The sequence below is a fragment of the Larus michahellis genome, chromosome 1 (genome assembly GCF_964199755.1).
Source record: "Larus michahellis chromosome 1, bLarMic1.1, whole genome shotgun sequence".
Lineage (NCBI taxonomy): Eukaryota > Metazoa > Chordata > Aves > Charadriiformes > Laridae > Larus > Larus michahellis.
The window spans coordinates 44,234,074-44,259,303 of NC_133896.1; the positions used below are offsets into that span (position 1 = coordinate 44,234,074).

The 25,230-nt window shown below is 36.9% G+C and overlaps 1 protein-coding gene across 1 annotated transcript in view; it reads left to right on the forward strand.

Annotated features, from left to right (window-relative positions):
- PTPRQ (protein tyrosine phosphatase receptor type Q) overlaps positions 1-25,230 on the forward strand; it is a 110,457-nt gene that overhangs the window by 26,221 nt on the left and 59,006 nt on the right. Inside the window, exons 15-25 of the mRNA XM_074599951.1 lie at positions 1,503-1,685; positions 2,413-2,514; positions 4,898-5,018; positions 8,723-8,883; positions 10,410-10,555; positions 17,318-17,483; positions 17,974-18,264; positions 18,544-18,819; positions 19,597-19,748; positions 21,337-21,478; positions 23,694-23,963. Coding sequence (XP_074456052.1) covers positions 1,503-1,685; positions 2,413-2,514; positions 4,898-5,018; positions 8,723-8,883; positions 10,410-10,555; positions 17,318-17,483; positions 17,974-18,264; positions 18,544-18,819; positions 19,597-19,748; positions 21,337-21,478; positions 23,694-23,963 — 2,010 coding nt within the window. The remainder of the gene's footprint in view (positions 1-1,502; positions 1,686-2,412; positions 2,515-4,897; positions 5,019-8,722; positions 8,884-10,409; positions 10,556-17,317; positions 17,484-17,973; positions 18,265-18,543; positions 18,820-19,596; positions 19,749-21,336; positions 21,479-23,693; positions 23,964-25,230) is intronic.

Below are 25,230 nucleotides of genomic sequence, written 5' to 3' on the forward strand. Positions count from 1 at the left end.
CAGCTGCTTGTGACAGAGATGAGAAGCTGCAAAAACATCTTCTGAGACGAGAAGAATAAAAACAAGGCAGGATCTGGAGGATAGAGCATTTTGAGTGAAACACAACCTGTTAATGGAATGGTGTTTGAAGAGCTCTTGGGAATTCTCTGTTACCATTCTACCATGAAATTAGACAGAATTGTGGGCTGATTTCACTGCCTTTCATGGCATTTATTCCCTTTTCTGGATGATGCTTAAGCAGAAATTACTTATACTTTTGAATGTGGAGTTTCATCAAATGTCAGTACATTTATAAGAATGTTTAGGGCATATTAAAGCATACCCAGCCTTACTTGACCTTTTGGGCAAATTATGCTGTCATTGTATGGTTGTGATTTTCTGGAACAAGATATATTATGCTATCAGACCAATTTTGGATGATGGAAAGCATACTTGTGTATTTTTGGGGGGACAGGCAGACACATCCGCACAAAACCCCATTGTTATGATAGAGCAAGGGCCAGCTGCTCCATGAGGAATGGGGAGCCAAGAGCTGAGGGGAACCCTGGGCCTGTGGGGCAGATGCCTCACTAGCTAGGACTTGTCCCGCCAACCTTAGTGAAGGGAGCAGGGCAGCCTGAAGTCCAGATTGACAAACGCTCCACGGTGATGAGGCAAGTCTGAGGTCAAGCCAAGAAAGTGAGTTAACAGGTTCAGTGACACTAACCAAGTCAGACACAGCCAGGTGATAGCTGGGCAGGTCTGTAGTGGTGGGACCAAGCTGAGGTCAAGTTGTGGCATCAGCCTGCAAGTCAGGGACTAGATCAGTGGGTCCATGGCCAAGCACAGCCATGGCAGTGATGTACCAGGAGATGTAGCTCAGACAGGGACAAAGCACAAGCATCCCAGCTGAAAGCAACTCCCAGAGGCCAGTGGTCAACCCCACTGCAGCATTGCCTGGGAGCGTGTCAACAGCAAGGAGGAGGAGGCAGCCCTTGGCTACACTATTGCTAGGCTGGCCCTGAGCCCCAGCAGCCAAACCTGCAGGAGGGGGGATGCTCTCAGGGTCCTTACAGCAATATGTTAAGCTCCCATTGTTTTTCCGTTCAAGTACTCATAGAGTTTGTAAAGATCACCCAGAGAAAAGGAAGAAAATGCAGGTTGCTGGTACAAGTGTAAATTATGGCAGTACAACATGAAAAATCTCCTAACAAGAGCTAACTTGGAAGATTGCAGTGATAGCTATGAGGTGTTAGAAGGAAAGTTTAGTGCCATGCTCCGGATTTTTTCATCTAGCGTGTTAAGGTGATTTACATAATTTATTTTTTTTTTACCTTGTTACAGTGTGCGTCTGTTATGTGTTTTTGATTCCAATTCAGCTTCTTTTAAAATTTATTTTGTACAAAACCAGGATAAAAATCAAAACGTTTGCAGTGTGTTTCATTTAAACCAGTTTAAGAAATTGCTTAACAAATCAATGAAACTGACTAGAATCTTCTGTGAGTCTAAATTTTGTCTTCTAGTTCCTGATTCTGCACCAGAAAACATAACCTATAGGAACATCTCATCCACGGAAATTGAATTATCATTTTTTCCACCATCCATTCCCAATGGAATCATACAGACCTACACAATATATCTCAAGAGGACTAATGGAACCGAGCAAAGAATCATAAACACTACTCTTCTGACGCTACGTATTACAGGCCAGTATATAATGATCTGGAACTTATGGCAACTGTAAATTGTTCTGAGAAGGGATCAGCAGACTGATGCAGTTAAATTAGTTCATTGGTTGGACATGATCCTTCTTGTCCTTACAGAAAGTTATTTGCTACCTGTCCTGAGAAGTAGCCTGTTGTGTCCTGCAGCAAGGTGGTGGAATGGGCCACGATCACTATAGACTCTAACATACATCTCATTGTCTAAAATACAATACAGTTAGAGTACAATACAGCTTAGAGTACAATTAACTTCAGTAGATGTCTTTGCATATCTATCCTTGTAACAAAGTAAACACTGAAGTGACCTACATATCTTTCTGATTTTAGCCGGGACAAAAATAAATATTTCACTTTCCACTCACCTTTGCATCTTTTTCTATGTTCTGACATTATTACTGAGGCGTGACACAGCAGTTAATGCTGGGAGCTTGGCACCTTAACCAGTAAATTTTCAGACTACAGCCAAGGACAATCTGTAAAGCATTCTAGGAAAATTAAGTATAAACTGGTAATTATCGCTTTGCCCCTTCTTTTATTCGTGAAGAATACTTTGTGTTCGAGTTTTCCTCATGCTTGTTTCAGTCTCTAAAGACACAGATCATTGTAAGTGATGGGCCTATTCAGCACTTCAGAACTACTTATGGTCCATTAAAAAACCTAATTTGGCCCACTGAATGGTTGGTTTACTGAATTATTCTTCTTTATTTAGATTTAAAGAAATACACAGAATATGCTGTAGAAGTGTCTGCTAGTACCACAGTGGGGGAGGGCCTTCGTAGTCTGCCTCTACATATACTAACTGATGAAGATGGTAAGTCGGAACAGAAGTTGCAATGTATCATTGTCTGCTTGTAGTCTTAAACTAATCTTACACTTCATGTCAGATATGTGTAGGTTTTATATACTTTATTGCAATTGTGTCTCTGTATTGATATCCGTATCTATCTACCTACACACAAACATACACATCTATCTATCTATCTGTTACGTAATATATTTATCAGTACAACCTAAGTGAAATGGCGTAATTGCTCTGCATGGAAGTTTGGTCTTACCAATATCTTATGAATTTGAAGAATCTTAATTTACTAATGTTATTTTAATCTAATATGCCACACGGTAGACTTAAATTTGTATATGGTTCTGCAGAAATGTGAGAGCCAGAGAAAGGGAAAACCACCAAAAGGCAGCTTGAATGGTCCAGGGACATTTCCAGTTCTTTCATTTGGAGATTTTTTGATTCTTCTAAACAGATGCATGCACAGACACAAATATATAGATGTAAAATTATTAATATTATGAAAATGCTCAAAGTCTATCATCTGTAGGACTGGACTTCCAAATTGAGCAGGGAAGTGTTCTGCACTGCAGGCTGAGGGTAGAACACAGTCATTGCATCCTCTGCTAATTAGTACAGTAGGTCACAAATCAGCAGAGGAACCTTAAATTAATATTTGTACCCCATTTACTTGTAGGAGGTTATCATTGGTCCCCTCTATAGTTTCTGGAAGGGGAATCCTGAAAAAAATTCAGCGCAGAATCTCAACTTAGTTGCTGTGAATTACAGTTTGGAGGAAGCTGTGTCTGTCACTCTCCATTGCTTAGGGAGGAAGTCTCTGGGAACCCAGACTAAAGTGGTATTGACACAAACATCCCACCAGCCATTCCCAAATTAATTCTCTTTTCACATCTTAGGGAGCACTGGCTTGCCTAAGATCCAGCTTTTGATGATAACGGATCTGCAAATCTCCAAATTGATGGGCTTACATTCACACTGTCAGCAATAAACCTTTGCTGAAGAGTAATGTTGCTGGAGAACACTGGGAACAGCTAATTTGGATAAATCCATCTTTTGCATAGAGTATTTTTGTTTAGCGCAATGTAGGCTCTATTCTCCAGCAAAAAATATCCTGTGAATAAGAAATGTAGAATGAACCAGACATGCCAAAAAGACATGACATTCACAGTATGACAGATCTTTTATTATATAGCCACTGAGGATAGTATAACAAGTAAAACACTAAATACAGCTGTCACCATTTTTCGCTAGTAAATACAGACATTCACTGAATTCAGTGAACCTTTGTTCACGATTTTTTTTTTCTTAAATGTGCAGAGTTCTAAAACCTTTATGCCAACTTTTGAGATAGTGAAAGAAGGAACAACAACTTGAAAAACAACAATATTTATAATACACCACATGTTCTTTATTCACAGGAACACAGTGTTCCAAGGTTCAGACCAAATGTTTCATAGATTTGCTAATAGCTATGCTCATATTCTCAATTTTCATGCATGACTACAGCTATGACCTGAATTTTTAGTGCATGATGCTCTTTGGTTTAATTTGAGAAAAACAAAAGTAATTCTAATATTCCTTCCTAGTCATACATATATCTGTGAATCAAGATGAAGAAAAAGATTTGTTTTTCAATAACATGCTAATACAAACCAGTATCACTTATGCATACGTGGGTATATTTTTCCTCAGCAATATTTATATGAGCTTTAGAATGAAATCAAACATGGTCTAATATTTTCATTTACTTATGTTGTTTCCCTGCACAATTGTGATATGGTGTCACGTAGAGTTCATCTTAAAATGGATTTTAAGGGTCTCAGTCAATGCCTATCTTTATATTTGCCCTTGTGACATGTTAAATGTATGAATGTGGTGGTTATTTGATGGAGTGGATAGATTTTACCACTGCCTAGTATCCCACATTTTTATCATCTCTCAATGCCATGCTTATCCATTTTTCCACCTTTTGGTGCTTTGTATAATTCTTTACAGCACCTCTTTTTCCTCAGGGGGACTATTTTGCCATATTTTACATGTGTTCATACCTATAAAGCTCTTGCTTTTATTAGAAGGGAAAAAAACCCTACAGCATTGTACTTGGACAGTAGGTGAATCAGTGTGACCTACCCGTTGCTCTGTTTTCTCATGAAGTACTTTTTCCATTGAATCACAGAAACAGATGTTCTAACACCACCATGCAAAATCTTCTTTTATCATCTGTCAGAAAAAGGAAAAGAAGCTGCGCCTTAACGTTAGTTGATGGATACTGTACTGGTGTAGTACAAAGTTCACTTTCCATCACAAATAATTAAAAACCTATTTAAGGATGCTGCGTAACCCATCGATCTTAGCTGTTTAACAAGATGTTGTGTCCTGTTCTCTCATTTTATAGCTCCGAGTTCTCCTCCAGAATCCCTCTCCGTAAAACAGTTGTCGGGTGTCACTGTGAAGTTGTCATGGAAACCTCCACTGGAGCCAAATGGAATTATCCTCTATTACACAGTTTACGTCTGGTAAGATTTTCTGGAAGTAGTTCTGAGGATAAATATTAATCTGTAACCTATCAGGAATGTTAGGTTTTTCTTACACAATGTGTTGATTACACATTTCTGGAGAATGAATATTCATCCAACACTTAAAATACTAGCCTTTTGTATATACAAGTTCAGGTATAATGTAGTAGCTGAAAATTGGGGTATTAAATATTTTGTAAGCATTTTCAGATTTTTCTCAAGGTTATGTTATGGTAAATGAATTCAAATTTAATTTAGAGCATGGTGGCTATTTTCATTATATTCTGATTAGGCCTATTTTAAGACAGGGCACAAGCCTATGCTAAATTGTCAAGGAGATTTGAAATAGGCTTCAAATAGAGAAATATTGCTTCCTTTGTAGAAAGCGTGAAAGCAATGCTGAGTCTTTGTATGTGCTATCAGTTATGTCTAGTGTTATATTTTGTATTTATTGTATTCATCGCAAATGAGTATTTTTTAACAGGTATTTTTCATTTACTCTGTTGGGGTTTTTTCCATCTATCTTTTCTTTTTATCTTTTTATTTCTGTCATCCCTCCTGGAATCCTTTTTCACCTTTAAAAAATAGTTTTGTCACTTTAAAACTTGCAGCTTCTGTCTTATTCTCTGCATAATATAGTTTGGTCTAGTGATGTGGCATCTTTTCAAAGATGTATGTATAACTTCTACTGGGAGTGAAAAATTTTTTTTAATTGATCACTTTTAATATATTGCTTTTATGCTGTACCATTTTATTGCCACTACTAAGGTGCAGGAAGCAAATGCTAACGTGCACCTCATGAGATGTGAACCAGATGCGCGAATCAGCAGTCCTTATAAACACACTACTGTTGAGTTTGTATTTATTATTTTAATGTTACTTGATGATTTTGGGATAGAGTTTGGCCTCGGTTCCTAGTGATTTTTTTTTAAATTATAGCTTTCAGTTAAGTTGGTGATCAAGTGAACAGGAGTGAGCTCTTCTTTCCAGAAAAGTTAAATTTGTCTTGCCTTGTTACTTCTACTGTATTGGCAAGGCCTGGTGCTCTTTAACCACAAAAAACATTAAAGACTATCCTCTAGCTAGAAAAGAGTTACTTCACAATAAGAATTATGTTTTTGATACAGGCTGTGTTCAAAGACTTGAGGTTATACAGCTTTTCATCCTTATATTGCCTTAAAGTTTACCGCTTTTGTTATTTTGATAAATGAGTTACTAAGAATTATTTTTAAAAAACTGTTAATTGATCTGTCTTTCTAAGTATTTGAATTAAGCAACCACATCATTTTTGAAGTAAGTCTTGTACTTTTTCCTTCCATATTATCCTTGCTCTGTCTTATCTGTCCTTACTGTGCCATATCTAAAATTAGAGAGGCATTAAGTGTCATCTTGAGGCAAGGACACTGGATAAAAAACTCCCATTGCCTTCAAAAGGCCCACAACTTCACTCCTTCCTTGGAGGTTTTTTTTCTGGAGAGGGGAAAGAAGGGAATTTTAAGTATTTAACAGAATTGTCTATACAATTTTATAAAAAGCATTGCAGGGTGAGATTTGACAAGGCAAGCTGTTGTGCCATAGTTGCTGCTTTTGGGAGGCATTCAGTATATTTTTGGGGAAGATTGTTAATCCCAGAGCTTCTCAATAAAGCAGAAAAAGGAAGGTTAATACAGATGACAAATAAATGTTCCTTCTCTTAAATATATTGCAACAGTTACAGAGAATTTGGTAACCTTTCTTTAATGGATTGGGGAAAAAAAATCCCCAACTACTAGAATAGAAAGGGTAATATCTGTAATGTTTTCATTGTTATTATCTTTCATGGAATTTGTCACAGGACAAGATGATTTTGGGTGCTAGCAGGTAGCAAAGCCCGAGTCTGCAATTCTAGAGTATTAAAGGCATATTAACAAATTGCTGAACCTGTATATAGCTATTGTCTTTTGGCATTATCCTGTTCAGCAACTTTTTGTGAGATAATTACTGACCAGGCCTACTTTGAGGTAAAGATTTTTAAGAAAATATGGTACCCGTCTTTGTCAAGTGAAAGTATGCAGTTTCTTAGAATCTCTTTTGTCTGGGTTTCTGAAAGTTCTCATTTAAAAGTTAATATTATTATTCTTCATTAAAATTCTTTGCCTTAGCTTAGTCTGATAGGTACTTTCTTTCTCATTGTCTGTGAAGACTGCGCTCACTTTGATCAGTGTTTTCATATTATTTTGATTGCAATCTCAGTTGTTTCTAAAGAGAAAATCAACTTCTCTTGAAACACCCCAAGCTTTTGTTCCTTTTCCTAACTATGCCTAGTTGTGGAAACGTTTTTTGGCAAATAAGATGCTATCAGAATGCAATTACTCAGAGTAGAAGTGTTTGCAGCACTAAGCTGTGGATTTTCTTCTTACTTAAATTATAACCAGCTACGTTTTTCCATACTAAGAATATATCGGGCAAAGATCCAGGAAAAGATGTCTTTTCTTTGTATAGAATTTGATAACTGCAGCTGCAACCTTTTGTATCTTTTTACTGACTATTCAAAATGTCAGAAGTTTGGGAAAAATGTAAATGTTAACTTTCTCGGTTGCCAAGAGCATTTCCCATATCAAGAGACATTCCACTCAAAATCTGAAAGGGATAGGGAGAATTTAGTTTTTTCATTCTTATACATTTTATCATTCCACTTTTTGTTAATGTAACTTTATTTCAGGAGTATCAGATGGTGATCTTTGCTAACGGGACATTCATTCATTATGAAAGGATGAAAATCAGCCCATCTAATAATTTTAAATCAGTCTTTCCGCCCCTTTTTTTTTTTTTTAATTAGAACTCATTCTCTTGTTTGTGAAGAGCTCCATAGTGACTCCTGGAGCAAGATATGTGGTTTTACTTCTCAAATTATCATCCCTGTATGAAATCTCATTAAAGACACAGGGCACCCAGTCATGTAGAAATCTTTACAGGAATGGGTAGCTTTTTTCCTGCTATTTTTTTCATAAAAGATTAAATTAATTTAATGAGGAATAGCAGACTTTTTGAATTCAAGTTAGTTATTTCTGTATCTTATTTTACTTTCTGATAATCATTTCATACCTATCCTAATACCAGCGTTTTATTAATGTTACATCTCACAGTCTTTCTAGGCGGGTTTTGACCTGACTAGAGTTCCATTCTGATCCCCTGCTACATTCCACCAGAATTAACTCAGCACCAGCTAATTCCTGTTCCATATCATCTTCTATTATTCCATTTATAACTTCAGCCTTCTGACCAATTTCACAGAGTCACAGTAGGGCATGCTCCCTGCTATAATCTTTTTATATTTCGCTATTCCTGTCCAGGGAGACAGTTTAGTTATGCCCTACTGTGTCCTTCCCAAGGGTACCACATAACCATTTGATAGCAGTTACTAGATGGACATGCTCCTCCTTGATATTCCATATGATCATTGTCTTTACTGATGAAATCGACAAATATATTTTTGTGGTTTGGTTGTTTTTTTAAGCAAAATTAAGTGCGTGCCATATTGTGATGCAACAATACAAAAGTGAGCTTTTCAACATAAAAGACAAAAGTTATCCCAGTCTTTTTATGAAGCCTAAAATATTTGTATTTACCACAATATTACATTTTTCAATTTTATATCACATGCCACAGTTGTAAGCATACAGAAATGGTGTGTATATATAATTAATAAAATACTTTTTCTTTAGGAATGAAATGTCAAAAAGGAGTGTTAACGTAACAGAAACGTCATTGCAGTTCACAGACCTGGAAAATAACTATGATTATAGTGCTTACCTAACAGCAAGTACAAGATTTGGAGATGGCAACATAAAAAGTGATACTATAACATTCAGAACTTCTGAAGGAGGTAATCATATATATAGTATGAATCTTCATCTTCATTCAGCCTTACATTTCTATCAGCCCTATTTAAGTTAATAAGGCTACTGAACCAGAAGCGGTATTTGACTGGTCAAGAACAGGCATTCTGTCTGTCTATTTGTGTGTATCTGTCTTTGTGTGTACATGTATCTATGGCTCTATATGTTGGGTATTTCTGTTAATTTACTGAGCAAAACTTTGTATTTTCCTTCAAGATGGGTAAAATTAAAACAATTTTATTTTAAATTTTGAAATAAATCAAATTAATTTTATAATATATTTTAACAGCTCTTTGCTTTATCTTGCTGTGACACAACTGATGGGAAAATACTCTTTAGTGTCTGAAATGGTTTTAATTTGAAAATGTAATCTGCAAGTGTACACTGATTTGTTTATTCTATTTTAATGATTTTACTTCCAACATGGTAGATGACTTTTATAAATGATCATACTATATACTGTGCTTTGAAAGTCGTTCAGTTTAATTATTGTATCTGGTTTTCCCATCAATTATATTGCTACGATCTGTTCCAAAATGGATAGTATGCAGGCATATTTCAGAATCATCCTGCATAGATGAACTGACTTCCCAATACAGAATTACTGGCAGGATTAGTGTCTATCCAAGCCATCCCTCAAAAGACTGTCTAAATCATCAGGTTGTAGGTATTCCCAGTCTTTGCTATTGAAGCTGTTATGGAAACATGAACTGACTTTTTAGGGCAGGAGTTTTAGGAACTGATCCTGGCGTTTCCTCTCCAATTAATATTTTAGTATTATATTACAAACTAGAACAGCACAAAGCAGGAGAGATAAGTTACAGTGTTCAGTACTCTACTGTGTAGAGAACTTTCTTGGAGGGTGAGAAATATGGATTTAAATTCTCTTAAGCTGACTTAAGGAACTGAATTTGACTCTCCTGCATCACTGTGCTACTGAGAAGGACCATATGCTGCTATTCTTTACAGGACAGGAGGAGAGGCTAATTGAAGAAGACTTACAGAGTCCTTCCTGCATGCGTAATAGGCTAAGGAAAGAGGAAAAACCAGAGATGATCATACTGTCCAGGCTTAAGTATCTGGTTTACCTACATGAGTTGGGAGCCTGAATTCTGTTTATAATCAGCAAAGAGAGAACAAGGCTTTTAATTTAGGTTTTCTGAAACAAATCTTTTCCTATTAACTATATATGGAGCATAGAGGCCTAACTCAGTCAACTTACTTCCATGTCTACAAATTAGACTTTGCATGTGCCCAAACCAGTAAGTACAGGAAAAATTTGGTGAGAAAAGAGTATCTGTTTACAAGTGCAGCTAAATACTAATGTTTCTGAAAAAATAGGGTTTTAAAAAACTATTTATATCTGCTATTTGATTTCACCATTTTAGAAGCAGTTTTTGTACCATAATCAGAAATACATTTAACTTGATGTAGGATGTGGTCAAATCTATGGTGGATGTTTCTTGAGCAATAAAATGTAAAAAAACTATGCTGAAACTTAACATTTTTTCAGCACCAAGTGATCCACCGAAAGATGTTGTGTACAGAAACCTTACTTCCACATCAATAATGCTATTCTGGTCTCCCCCTCAAAAGCCTAATGGAAATATACTGTACTACTCAGTTTATTTCAGAAATAATTCAGGAATATTCATACAGGTAAGCTTATTTTTATATTCTTCTTTTGTAGAATTCAATAAAGTGTTCTAATAATCCATTAAAGATTAAATCAAGTTTATAGTTATCAATATATTGCTTTTTCATAATTCCTTCATCACAAGGCAGTTTTTTAACTTATATAGACAGAAGCATGTCTTGAAATCATGTGTTGCATTGTGCATCTCATTGGACATTCATATCATTAAGCATTAAAGCAAATAGATTTTGAGTAGTATTCCATATTGCAAGGTTTATATGTACATGTATGTACACACATACAAGTAATACATATGTAAGTAGATAAACACAAGAACTATTACATTCATTGCACATCCTTAAGACTATTTATTTTAGTCTAATCTAAATTTGAATACATTTCTGTAACAGCTCTGGTTTTACTTTTTTAATGCATGTTTAATACAGTACTGAGAATAAGAAGATAAAATCAAATTAGTGAACACATTATTTTTTCATGTTTTTGTTACTCTCTAAAGGAAGTTACTGTTCAGTATACTGAAACAAAGATACTGAGATTCCTAAGTTAAAGCATAAAAGACAAATAAAATGTTATTTGTATTTTTTTTGGTGATCCACACATTTTCGTGTAGAGTTTTTTGTTGCTACTTTGATCCTTAATTGTGCACAACATTTATAAATTGTATATATAGTTTTTCTCTTCTCCTTTATAAGAATATATTATAATAAGAAGAAATAAGCTTCTTTTACAGGATTTTGGTTATAAGCTTTAGACATGTGGAAGAAAAGAAAGATAGATAAATTCATGAAGAAACTAATACATGAAAAATTACGTGTCCTGCATAACTTTATGCTTAAGATACGTCTTGTGTGAGGTATGCATGTGTTTGAGGATAACTAGATAAAAATACTCAAAAATTTTACAAATACCTGTGACTGAATAATTGCTGACATACTTCAGCATATACACTTCTCTGACTTCTGTGAAGCTGTGTGGTTGCCAGGCTCTGTCTGCATAGTTTCAGATGCAAGCGGGACTGTCCCATGAATTCACATTCTGATGAGATTAAAATCAGGGCTACAGTTCAGAGCTTCAGCCTCTGCTTGCACACACTGCTATACCAACAGCATTTTTCTTAGCCTAACAAATCCCTGGAGAAACCTTTACATCAGTGCATTACCTGAACGAGCCCATCCTACGAAGAGTGTCTACATTTATCTAATTCCTGGACAACTCAAGCAAGTTTAAAGGAGGACTACGGACTTGGGCTATTCCTGCCTTTAGGAAGGTGGAACTCTGAGGTGAATGAGTAAGGTGAAAATGTTACACTGAGAGCTCTAATCCCTCTGGATGTGCCCAGGACTCTGGAAATGAAGGAACAAGATAGGGAAGGTGGAGCACAGTGGCACTGGCTCAGCAAGGTGAGGGTCCAGTTTCATTATTGTGTGATGTAGTTGGCAAGGACAGGATGGTGGCATGGGTGGAAGTTACCTCTCCTTTGGCATATTATGTAGTGGATGGCAAAAATGCGCTGACAGTAGCTCCACTTCCAGGTGTGGAAACTACCATTTTTGCCCTTTCATCTTTGATTTTTAAGCCATCCCTCTGCAGAAAGCTGTGAGAAGATAGGTTTCAGCTGCTGTTGCATCTGTCTCTTACGGGCCATGGGAGATCACCATTAATCTCTCAAATCATGATCCACTCCTAATCTGTCTGCTTCCCTTAACTCCCGCTGCCCTTCACATGTCTCCGTTCACTATTTGGCATGGCGACTACCGTATCTACATTGCAGTCCTAGTCTGTACCTTGGCATTCCTGTAGGTGCAAGGCAGATTTCAAACAGGAGAAACAAACATCTCTCCCCTGCTCCCTTCTGTCAGATATTTTATATTACTCTTTCTACAAAAGAGAAATGCACATGTGAAAACCAGCCTGATATGTATATATGTTATGTATATATGACATATAGGGAGAGTTGTAAGCTGTATGAGTGTAGGCACATATACAGATAACAACTATCTGTAACTTAGAAATACAACCATGTGGTTGCAGGGTCTGTTGGTGAGTTTGTATTGCACGCATTTAGAAAGAATTAACCCTGGGTTCGAATATTCTGCATCTAGGTCACCATTCTGGCTTATATTTATCCAAACTATATTTTGAGTTCGGGAAATGATACAGGAGAATTAAAAAAGTAGGTGATCTTTTCACATTTCTAGGAACCCCACCTTCTCAGACACACTGCTGTAGGCAGCCATTCTCTGCCAGTCTTTCATCTGCTTCTTTGTCAGGAAATAATAACAGAGGTCCAAATCTTAAAGCCTATGTTCTAGGTGCCTGAAAAGCAACCCCACTGAAGAATCTCAAGCTAACTAACATCTTCCAATGCTGTCATAATCTGAAATAGATAAAAAGTCATACTAAAACTACTACTATTCTGTTGTCTCAAGCTGTCATTTCTCATATGTTCTCAAACTCCTCAGGCATATTAAAACCTAATGAATATAAAACACTGATTATGAATTTCACTGTTAAAAACAGGAAATTGGTAGCTGCAGAGTAAATAGAGGGGGGAAAGCAAAAGACCTGAGATAAAGGGTGCAGTTTGCTCCTTGACATGATGCAGAAACTTGCAGGAAAAATAGTTTTCCTTTAAAAAGAGGCACTCCCCTTCCCCCTCCCCACCCCCGCCCCAGTTACATACCTTCCTAGGGCAGAAAAATAATCAATAGTTTCTTTGCTTTACAGGTCTACATGAAAAATCACACTGGTTGTCCAGTCAGAAGGCCTGGGATGCTCAGACCCAGGATTCATATCCAGAATCACAGAAGGAAAAATTTAGTGATGGAGATTAAATGTGAGGATTTTGGTAGATGAGTGGTCTGTTTCTATGGGGATGTTGACAGGTTGTAAAAGCGTCAGAGAAGGAAGAATGACTGGTAACCAAATAGAAGGAACACAAGGCTAGGTTCAAGTTCAGCTTTATCTTTTGTCCTCTGCTGCCATAGCTCTAGGGAAAATGCTACTTTTCCTTTATGCGCGCTACTCTGCCCCAGTGCAGTAAAGATATGGCACATATTCTGAAAAAGGGTACTTCTTAAGGGGATGACATGGCACTGTACCTCTTGTTCACATTACTTCTCTGTGACACTGCTGGATTCCTACAGTTCGAGCTTTTGCTATTTGCAATAGCAGCTTTGCAATTTTTACTCTGTGGTCTCCTTACAGGATGCTTGAAGCAATCATACTGTTCAATCTTATCGAGGAAAGAAGTCAAAGATTCTATGGAAGTAATTGTCTTATTGCTAAATACTGTTATGCTAAATAAGAGATATCATTGACTTGAATAAACTCTTTTCTTCAATCTCTCTGTACTTGTGTTTTGATTAGCAAGAAAGTGGGAAAGATGCTAATTACAAATATAAATTCATGCTTGGAGAATGTTCTCCAGTGGAGGAATTTCAGTACAGATGACAACTGTCCTGATCTGCCAAACCAGACAAGGAACCAGGAGCTAAGGAAAGGAAAAAAAGCCCACCGCCCTTCTGGAGTCTGAACATTAGACTCCGAACATCCAACCGCTGTACTTCAAGCCAACCTAAGCAAACACGACTGAATACAGTTCGGAGTGAAATTTGGCTTTGCCTGTCCTCAGGATGCAGACAAGGGATGCAGGCAACGTCCTATATTACCTGAACAACCAAGCTTTTCTTTCACCAATATGACCAAAATAGAGATAAAAGGGGAACTTCCCTAAAATACACTGCAAATTTTTTGAAAGATGGCCTCAGAATGGTACAGCACACAAAAAGGAAATATCTTCATTTAGGTTGGTACTGGAACAGTGTGCATTACACTCTTTGAGGGATGTCTTGGATTAGCCCTCAGTGTCACCACTCTCATCTGGTTGCCAGAGTCAAATATGTGATACTCTAACTCAAGACAACAGTGCAAGACAATGAACCTAAAGAAGGAAACAGAACGAGGTAAAAAGGCTAACAGTGAAGAACAGCAGCACTGTGTTGGCTGTATACAACTAATTACAGCTTTGTGCCACTGGAAACTTCTGCTGCTTCCTGAGGTGAAGAAGATACTACTTTCTGCTGACGCTTTCACGGCCTGTGTGTATTGCTTACACTTAGCTGCTTTTAATAATCTGATACTTTGCTATGTCAAAACTTCTTTCATGTATGGATGAAGAAGGGGACAGAAGGAAGAATTTCTTCAGCTGTAGCCAAAGATCCTAAGCTGTTTGCTTTCATCTGCAGCCACAGTTAATTGTAAAACTTCCTATAGTGTTCTATCCCCAGGGTACAATTAGTGCAAGTTGCTTCTTTTCTCAGTTTGTACCCACACAGTTCTTCCTGCTCACCCTTACTCTTAATTAAGTGTTCATTCTTTTAGAACATTTTGTCGTATGAGAAGTTTGAGGTAGTCACTGGGCCTTGGGCTTCTCATAGTAAAGGGACTACCACTTAAAACAGTTTTTGTTGAAGCATCAAAAAGCCTGTTGTTATAGCGTTCACATTGGTTCACTGAGTCCTTAACTGCCAGGCAGCTGACTAAATTGTAAAGGTATGCTTTTTAAACTAAGCGCTGGATTTTCAGCTGTTCGTACCAATGAACTCCCATTAAATCTAGAATCACAACTTGATGTAATACCTTTGACATTTTTACCTTGAAAACTCAGAGAATTATTTAAGGTCCTTTTTTTGTATCTTTTTGTTAGATATTATTAATAATTACTAATAATTAATAATTAAAATATCTCATAATAACAACAGGAGGGAGGGTATTACCATGATGCTTCTGGATCAGAAGGTATTTTCTGTGCCTGAGCATCAGAAATAAGAATTAGAATTCGACCCTCTGTTTTCTGTATCTTACCCTACCCAAGTGTAAGGCAAAGCTCTTCCCAGCCTTTTTCAGCTAGTTACGTGAAGATAGTGTGAGCTTCCATCTATGTTTAGAAGAAAGTTATATATTAAGGTGGAATTTTTACTGATGCAGCTTCTGTTCTGCAGTCAAAACAAAGGTTTACATTTTCATTGCCAAACAAACTGTTTACTTATTTATGTTATGTGAGCACTAGTGACTGCGGGCAAAACTAGGTCTTCAGCATTGGTATATTGGTATACAAATTCAGTATTGGTATATATTGGTATAAAAATCTCAGGGAAATGAATGAGAATGTCGCCTATTGTTTTCTGCAGTAATAAAATAATTCTGCCTGTACAAAAAAATTGGTGGTTATGTTAGATATTTAAATTCATACACATTGGTGACAGACGTCAAGATTGCATACTGAACTATCATTTTGCACAGTACTGACTCAACTGTTTGATAGAGTGTCTAACAGTGACTGCTTCAGTAGGAACGTTCCTCAAGGGAAATATAACACATTCTTTGGTATGCAGTTTTAATATGCTGTGTTTATATGTGGTATTTCTGAATTTAAATATGCAAATGTTACTGTCTCTTCCTCCTGTTTTAGTAAGTCTGCTATCTCAGCCTCTCTTTTTTAGGAAATAATTTAATTTAAAGCCAGCTTTGATTTTAAGGAGATGGAAGGTGCGAATAAGTTGTAGCACCAAAAATAGTTGGCAGGCCAAATAACTGGAATGTGTACAAGGCAATTCATCAGGGGGTTGGGCAAAATCCAGTTCACCATGAAAATGTTGCTGAGTAGAAAAATTAGGAGGACTTTTTTGGTCCTGAGAAGTGCTGCCCGTGTCATCTGCTCAACAGGGCAGTGTGGCTGCTGGAGAGGAGTGATACTGACTCTTCAAATCAGGACCAAAGCTTTGACTTCCTACCCAATGCTGGAGCTGAATATCCTTATGGGGTACATGAACTCTCCACAGTTTGCAAATCATGAATCAAACAGCTTTGGATCATCTAAGTGAGGTTCCCATAAAGCAGTGGGTGATTTGACACATCCAGTTATGTGGCATAGCTGACAATACATAATTAATCTGATTGATTTTTGTCCCTTTTCAGTTTCCAAAATGGTTCATTCCAAACAGGAATAATGTCCTCAGAGGGACTGATCTAGAGCACAAACCTACTGCAACAGTCACAGTTTTAGTGGAATTTTTTATCTAGTTCAAAAGAAAGTGGGACTTGGTTCTGGTGCAATCCTTTTGTTAGCAAGTAACCGCACAAGGAAAAGAAATTCTGTCAGTTCCTTCAGTTTAACACAATCCACTGGGTACAGACATGTGCATTAGAAATAATGGCATGTTTTTAATGGGAAAGACAATTAACAAAAGGAACAGTTTGTCAATTGTTGTGGTGAAATCTCTGCCACTGGAAGTTTTAAATTCAGAATGAGACCATTTCTGTAAGAACTGCTCTCATAAAAATGGAATAAAGTGAGAGAAGTCCTTTGATTTGCTTCATGCAGATCAGGCAAGGCAATCACATGTGTGATCATGTAATCTATGAGCAATTTGCAGCTTTTTTGTTGTTTTCTTGTTGCAATATGGATTGCGATATCCCATATTTAATGTGTTTTAAAAAAAGATGGATTGACATTCATCAACTACAAACAACAGGAGGAGAATTCAGTACTCTGTAGTACTTACAAGGAGTAACAATAGACATCTTACAATAAATTGAGTATTTCAATAAAAATCAGGACTCATTAAGAGTCAAAGGTAAGGTTTATATCTCCTGAACTCTATGGAGAATCATATCACATGGTGATGGCTAAATGGGAAACTAGAAAGAGAAATCAATGAATAAATAATATTTTCAATGACAACACTTTTTTTTTTCTTTAGAATTTCACAAGTCATAGTAATGACAGTGATGCCAATATGCCCCAGTCTGCAGTTCTGGATGACTTGGCAAAATACAGCCATTATACTCTATGGTTAACTGCAAGCACAGCTTTTGGAGATGGAAACAAAACCAGTGAAATAATAGACGTGCATACAGATCAGGATAGTAAGTTAATACCTTTTTAAATGTTCAGTGAATATCAGTACTTCCATTTATTAAATGTTCTCTAACTTTAAAATTATTTTACTGTTATGATGGCAAAGTTAAAAAAAATCCAGTAAGTACTGTTTTCAGCACTGCAGTATTTTTCTTTGCAAGTAAGACATTTTGATCTGAGTCTTTGCTTTGTAACACTAAGAACATAGTTCACAAGCTGCTTCTTTGGATAAGAGCAATAGAAATGCTGTCTTAAACTATCATTAAGAATATTTTATGAATCAAATTAAAAAAGGATGATTATTCATATATGTCTTCAAATTATTTTGCTTTTGAAAATGAAACATAAATGATTTTTAAAAGTTGTCCAAAATATTACAAATGAGGTTTACAAACTAATCTACTTTGGACATTTATTTCTGTTTGAGTTTTGGATCCTTTATTAGATTCTTTATTACTGTAATCCGTGCATTTATTTTTTGCTTATTATCTCTTGTAGTCCCAGATGGTTCTGTTGAAAATCTGGTCTATCAAAACATTTCCTCATCTTCTGTAAATGTAAGCTGGCTTCCACCATCCCAGCCAAATGGCTTAGTCTTCTTTCATGTTTCTCTAAGTTTATTGCAACTGGGAACCAATAAGATATTGTCTTTCCTTACTTACAACACAAGCATCATTTTTGACAATCTGGAGAAATATACTGATTACATTCTGAAAATCACACCAGCCACTGACAAAGGATCTTCTGAACTGCATGCTCTAAGTCTGCATATACGAACTGATGAAGATGGTAAGATAAGTATTTTATACATTCCTAAGGAAATGTAGAAAAAAAAACCAAATAGCTTTCTAAAAGAGAAAAATATTATTGTGTTTATTTTTCTCATGTTACTTAAAGCTTTTTTGTTATACCACACAAACAACTGCTACACATTTCTGTGTTGAGACCATGAAATAGAATTTTCCACTTAGAGCACAACTTTAACTGATAGTTAAAAGACATTTTTCATTGTAACTCATGTTTTTCTGAAGTTATCCTTGTTTTTCTCTTTCTTATTTCTTCCTGTAGTCCCAGAATCAGCACCTATAATCAAAACGTTTTCCAATCTTTCAATTACCTCAGTTATGCTTTCATGGGACCCTCCTGTTAAGCCGAGTGGTATTATAATAAGTTATGATTTGAATTTATTTGGGCCAGAAAGGAATGATTCATTCTCTACCACAAATAATTTTATCATCTTGGAAGACCTTCTACCATTCACATTATACAGCATTTATGCAGCTGCAAGAACAATAAAAGGACCTGGTCCATCTGCCGTGCTTCAGTTCTACACAGATGAGTCAGGTGAGCAAATTCAATTGTAACCAACTTTGGAATTTTGGCCCTATACATCTTAGACCTGAACATCAGACCTGAGAGAGTTGAGATGAAGGATTAATTTTCCATTGGTCTGTATGTGAAGAGCTTTCAGAAGAAGGAAACACTACAAGGGAAGTCTCTTCTGAGTTCTCCTCCTCCCACCACAGTGTGCAAAAGGAGGTCACATTCTGCATAGGAGTACAAAAATAACTTCAAGAAGAAATGTCTTTTGTCTTTGGAATGTGTTACAGTTTGCCGAGTGTCAGGGGTTTTGAAGCAAGCAACAATACCTTTCTCTTCATCCCCCCACGTAATTGAATAATAATGAAACATGGAAATATTTCTGACACATCCTGAGGTTTCCTTTACATGGGTCTCCTCTCATCTGCATGGTAAATGACATATCTTGTAAATATATATTGAGTTGCGCTCAATACGTGATATAGGAAGCAAAGTATATCACATTCCATTAATATACATAATACAACTTTTGTTAAATGCCTTAGTTCTGACAATGGGGATGTTTAAGTGATGGACAGATTTCTTAGCTCTCTAAGAAGATCCCTTGCTGACTAAACATGTATTCCAGGTTAATGGAATTTTTCATGCCAAAAAGAAAGAAAAGAATTAATATAATAATGAAATACTGTTTTGTTGAGTTCAGATAAAAATAGTAACAAACGTACATATATTCTCTTGCTTCTCCAAAGTGTTTGGTTTTGCCTGGATTATTTGAAACACTCAAGACTTTCTCTTTTGCAGTACCATTAGCTCCACCCCAGAATTTGACCATTACCAACTACACTGCAGATTCTGTGTGGCTCAAATGGGATCCAAGTCCTCAGCCAAATGGTGTTATTATGAGATATAATTTTAAGATTTATCAAAACAACACTGAAAAAATATTTTATCAGGTATGTTTATAATTAACATTCTTTAAATTTTGGGGGGGCAGATACATACTTTTTTCATGCTTTAGGAACAAAATGTATGACAAATATTTTTAATGTTTGTTATTCTCCTAGAATTATGAAGCTCCTCTAAATTCTTATGTGTTAAGACAGTTAATTTACCTTCCCACCACGCCTATAATTCCATTTTTAAAATTAGATAGAAAAAAGCTTGTTGGATTTTAATTTGGTTTTGAGCTTCTAGTATTTCTTTAATGATGAGTTCTATTGATCTTTAGTTCATATTTCAGTGTATGATAGAAAACAATAGAAGTTACTGTTTTGTGGCTCTCTTTGGGTAGCTATTTAGCATCTGTGGATTTTCGAGATTCAAAAAGGAAAACAGACTGTCCTAGTAATTTTGAAAAATACTTAAAAATTGTTTAGAGATTTGCTTTTTTTATTATTTTTGCAGAATAAGAATAGCTGAAAATAATTAACTGAAATAGATGCTGTAAAATTATATACAAAAATTAATCAAGGCATTTATACCTACTTAAATCTGGTTGCTCGGATGGCATCGAGAAATGTGAACGATGGCACCGTGAACTGTAAGGGCAGCAAGCTGAGGCCAGGACTGCATCTCAGGCTTAGGAACTATATACTGAGTTCTGTTCACCCGAGACGTGTAAAAGCTGCAGGGAAAAGGCATTGCTGCAGGAGCTATGAGTTTAAGACATGTAGTCTATAGTGCACACAGGACTGTGAGGAGGTCCATTACTGCCTTTGGAAACACATTCTTTGGGTGCTCATGGAGGCCACCAAAGGTTATTCCCCACTATCCATCTGAGGCAGACTCAAACCAAATTAGAATACGGAACCTGGCCGGAGCACTTGAATGCTTCTGCTATTCACTACCTTTATTCATGTTTTTTAATGTCATATGGGCAAGAAATTAGGTTTAGGTTGTGGCAGCAAGACAGGCAGAGCAATTTATATAAAAATATTGTAGGCGACATAACTTGGATCCCACAAGATATTCACAAGGTTTTCTTGCTGGAATTCAGCTCTTTCCCTGCTGCTATTATAGCCCTCTCAACATTTGCACAAAACATGCCTTGCATGCTCTGGGAAAAACAGCTATCAGGAACTGAACTGTGTTTTATAGCTAGTTTCAAAGCTGTGTGTCTGCCTTAGGTAAAGTAAAAGAAAAGAGAAGCTATGACCCATGACCTCTTCCACTGCAGAGGTGTAGTAAGGAGTAGGAGGTGAGAGAGGGTTGATGTGGCGGTGTGGAGGTGACAAGATTTTTCAGTATTGGTAAAAAAAGGCATATGTGGAATTGATCTGTTCCAACAGCGCTATGGTATTTATGATCCCATCCTTTGGCATATCTTCCTTACAAGCCACAGTGAAAGAGGGAGAGGAGAAAGGAAAGGAAGAATTTGACCCTGCATTCTTTTTCGTTGAGCTCAGGAACTACTTTGACTGAAAGCTACTCAGAGTAGAAGGGGCAAGGCTCTAAATCTTCTGTTCATTTCAGTAGGTTCAAGGTGAGGCCCACAATGTTTACACAGATTAATTGCGTACTAATAATTTTTCCTTCCTTAAGAATGTTTCAGGTTCAAACCATGAGGCAAACCTTGTTGGATTAGAACCGTTCAGCCCCTATTTTATCAGTGTCTCTGCATTTACGAAGCTTGGGAATGGCAATCAGTTCAGTAATGCTGTCCAGTTTACAACGATGGAATCAGGTTAGACGTGACTTTTTCTAAGCTGCAGTTCTGTTTATATATATTTTCCTTGTATGGCTGAACAACAGTCTTCCTCTTCTCTCCAAAGAAAACGTAACATAACACTATCTCATTGTCTTCTGCCTGTGTAACGCCGATTCACATTCCTATTGTACCGGATAGGCTGGGTTTGAAGTTTGATGTCGGAAGTGTAGAATTAGAAATGTCCTCATCTGAAATGAGAGGCTTATATGGCTACTATAAATCTTTTAATAGCATCACAGATAAAGGGAGGAAAATTAGATCTTTGTAGATCAAAGCGATAATTCAGATCCCTGTGAAAATAACTGAAACTTTAGCAGTATCGAAAGCAGCTGGACAAAAGATTGGCAAATGAACTGGAAATTTTATTAAACAAATACAAATTTTTAACATTTTTTATAATTTATTTTGGGAAGGGAAGCTAGCTACTAATTAAATATCGTAATTTGTTAGATCTTATTCTTCCTGACAACTGGGGAGTATTATGCAATATAGCTGGCTTAATTAATTAATTAAGTACAGTTTTGTCTTGTGCCTTCTACATGTCTTTTGAAGTTGCAGGTTGTTTCACAGTGGAAAATTGTATCACGTGAAAGTGAATATTCAACATTCACTAAAGAGAGCCCAGGAGCTCTCTGAAACTGGCCTTTGTGGAAAACTGTAGCTCCTTTGCCGGGTCAGAGCAATCCCCAGGCTCATGGACTTTATAAGCGCTGTCAGTGACAGAAAGCTAGCATGGAGTAGGGGGCTGCGTCTGAATTCCCAGGTTCCTTTATACTGACAGAAAAGGGAGCAAACAAGGTATCAAAAGATCCCATATGGTGACTACAGCTTTACAAGACCACGCTTCCAGTGAGATATTCTTTCCAGAGCTGATAAAGCAGGGGTTCCAGGAAAAATTATGCTGTTTATTCTACCCGGCAGTTGCTACACCATGAGAAATCTGGACCATCACTGAAGTGGTTCGGGTTGGCTGTTGGATCCCTGCAGCTGGAGGTTGTCCTGCCCAACAGCCGTGGTCATCCATCAGTTGTCTCATTTCCTCACTGACATTGCATACTCATGGTACTTTCTTGAGAAGTGCTGAAGAGATATGGCCCACAGGAGCATGGTCTAGTCATTTTACAGCTTTTTCTCAGATTTTGTGCTCAGCTAGTTGCAGCGTTGTTTCCTTTCCCTCCAATTCAGATCTTGGGCAATTGCTGGATCATTTCCTCATTGAGTTCATCTAAGGATTCAATCTCTAATCTGTATTAAAAGTGCCAGTTAATTTTCTTTCCTCTGCAGATGTTTCTTTTTAAAAAAAAGATTTTTCTTTGAACTGTGGAAAGAAAATGAATCATTTTAAAGAAATCAATTTACCTCTATATGAACATGTTTTGTTCTATTTCTGGTCTCTCACTGACAGTCTTTTCACTACTTTATGGATTCCTGGGCACGTTTCAATAGAGGAAGTAGATTGCAGCACCCCTCATTATGTATTCATTTTCTCTTAGCGGGTACAGCCAGCACTTTAGCCCTTTCTGAGATACCTTATTTCATTGTTCTATTTAACCAGTTTTTCACAGGTAATTGCTCTATTTTCAGCATGAGTATAATGTTTGCTGTGTTTTATTAAATTTTTATGAGCATTTAAAAAAGATTCTCCTGCTGGAACCAGCAAGGAGATGGGGAACACTGAGGTAATGGCATTGATACGACAGCTCTGAAACCTGCCCCATGACTTCTGCTCAGGTCGTGCCTCTGCTGAAAGGAAAGAGATATAATACAGTGCCTAAAAGAAACAAAGCTAACATAAATAAGGAACTTCTGCTGTTCATGCTGCTGTGGACTATGTATACGGGTTCACGCTACTGTGTATGTTTTACTACACTTTGGTTAAAAAAACATGGGGAAAATATGAGCAGCTGTAAAAATAAAACTGTAGCACACAACTAGGAAAAAGCCAGATAGATGGCTTCTTCTCTTTCAAGTACTAGCATGTTCATAGTAGTTGGAAAGGAACTGTCTAATGAGGACAAAGACATATTTTTGTTCTCTCGATGTGTTTCTTTTACAGTATCAATTTTTCTGCCACTGGAATATTTGACCCTTGCTATGAAGGCTGGGTCTGCTTCTCTGACTGTATTGTTCTGTGATTACCATTTTAATTGTGTGGGAATGTTAATCTTTGGTGCGTGTGTGTCTTTTTAAGTACCAGATGCTGTCCAGAATGTTCATTGTATTGCAACGAGTTGGCAATCGATCCTAGTGCGGTGGGACCCTCCTGCTTCATCCAACGGTATAATTACTCACTACATCATAACAGTGGAAGGAAATTCTGCAAATTTTTCATCTTATGATACATTGCATACTTTTAGAAATCTGCTTTCCAATATTACCTATCAATTCAAAATAAAAGCTGCAACATCTGCTGGTGATGGTGAAGAACAGTTATGCAATGCCAGTACGCTTCCAGAAAAAGGTAACAAATTATTCAAGTTAATTCTTTTGTTTAATTTAAATGATGACCACGAAACAAGCAGGCCTGAAATACCTGTTTCAATTCAGGCGGCTAAATCCTTCTGTTGTTTTCATGCTAATAGTGGGTGAGGAGAGGCAGGGCTTCCTCTTTCTCCTGTTTTAGAATACACTTGGTAATGAGAATGGAATTAATTGCCATTTAAAGAAGCACAGAGAGAGTACCTTTTTCTGTGTTGAGAACAATAAAGCTGTTCAGAATTTGTGCAATTAAGAAGCATGCAACTTCTTGAGGCAGACTTTTGTCCTAACTCTTGATGAATAGGATTTTTTAACAACAAAGAAAATTATGAGCTAAATCCAAAGAAAAACGTAGGCAGTTTTTTTTGGCATTGGAGTCAAAAATTGTTGCCCAAAATCTATCTTCCTTTCTCTCTTCACACACACACTTCACACTTCACCTGATCCTGGCTGTGCTTTCATCTGCCATCTGAACCCTCCTTATGCACTCGTAGATGAAATTCTGTGCAAAATATGGTGTTGCTTCTGTGTAAATAGCTATGTACCTAGCTTCTAAACTGGAAACCCAGTGCCCAATCCAGGAATTAAATGCCTGTTTCAGCTCTCTTTCCTAGTTAGGGGCAATTTCTACTCTTGGGATTATTTCTCTTGGTTTTTTCTTCTTCAATGATAGCTCAGTATAACAATAAAAAATAGGAAACAAATGTAACTTTCATAATACTTTAATTACTACGTTATTGAATAACTTAAAAGATGAGTGACAGCATTCATTCACATATATATTTCAACTGAAAGAGTGAGTACTGCTCAGTTCTGGCAAATAATAGATAGAAGAATCTGTGTCAGTGACAGGTTTTAGGTTCTGGATGACAAGATGAAGGGGCAGTTCTAATGTGCAGACTTGAATCAGACATCTAAACTTGGAGGAGATCAGACTTACCCTTATGCTTAGACTTCCTGTTGGTAGCTTCCTGAGCAGCTTTAGGTTCAGCCTTTGGATCTCTCCTATTCACAAAGCCTTAGTGCCCCGCTCGGAGCTTTGATTTCCATGTCTTAAAATTAGACTTGCGGATGTGCATGTCTGATTGAATCTAGACCACGACTGTATCGTCAGCTGAACTATTGCTGCTTTGGTTCCAGATCAAATGGCTGAGCTCCAGGTGAGGACAAGCAAAGCAGCTCCTTGAAGGCATAATGTGGCCAACATTGTGAAAATAGCCAGGGCTGTACTCTGATGACTGCCCCTCCTT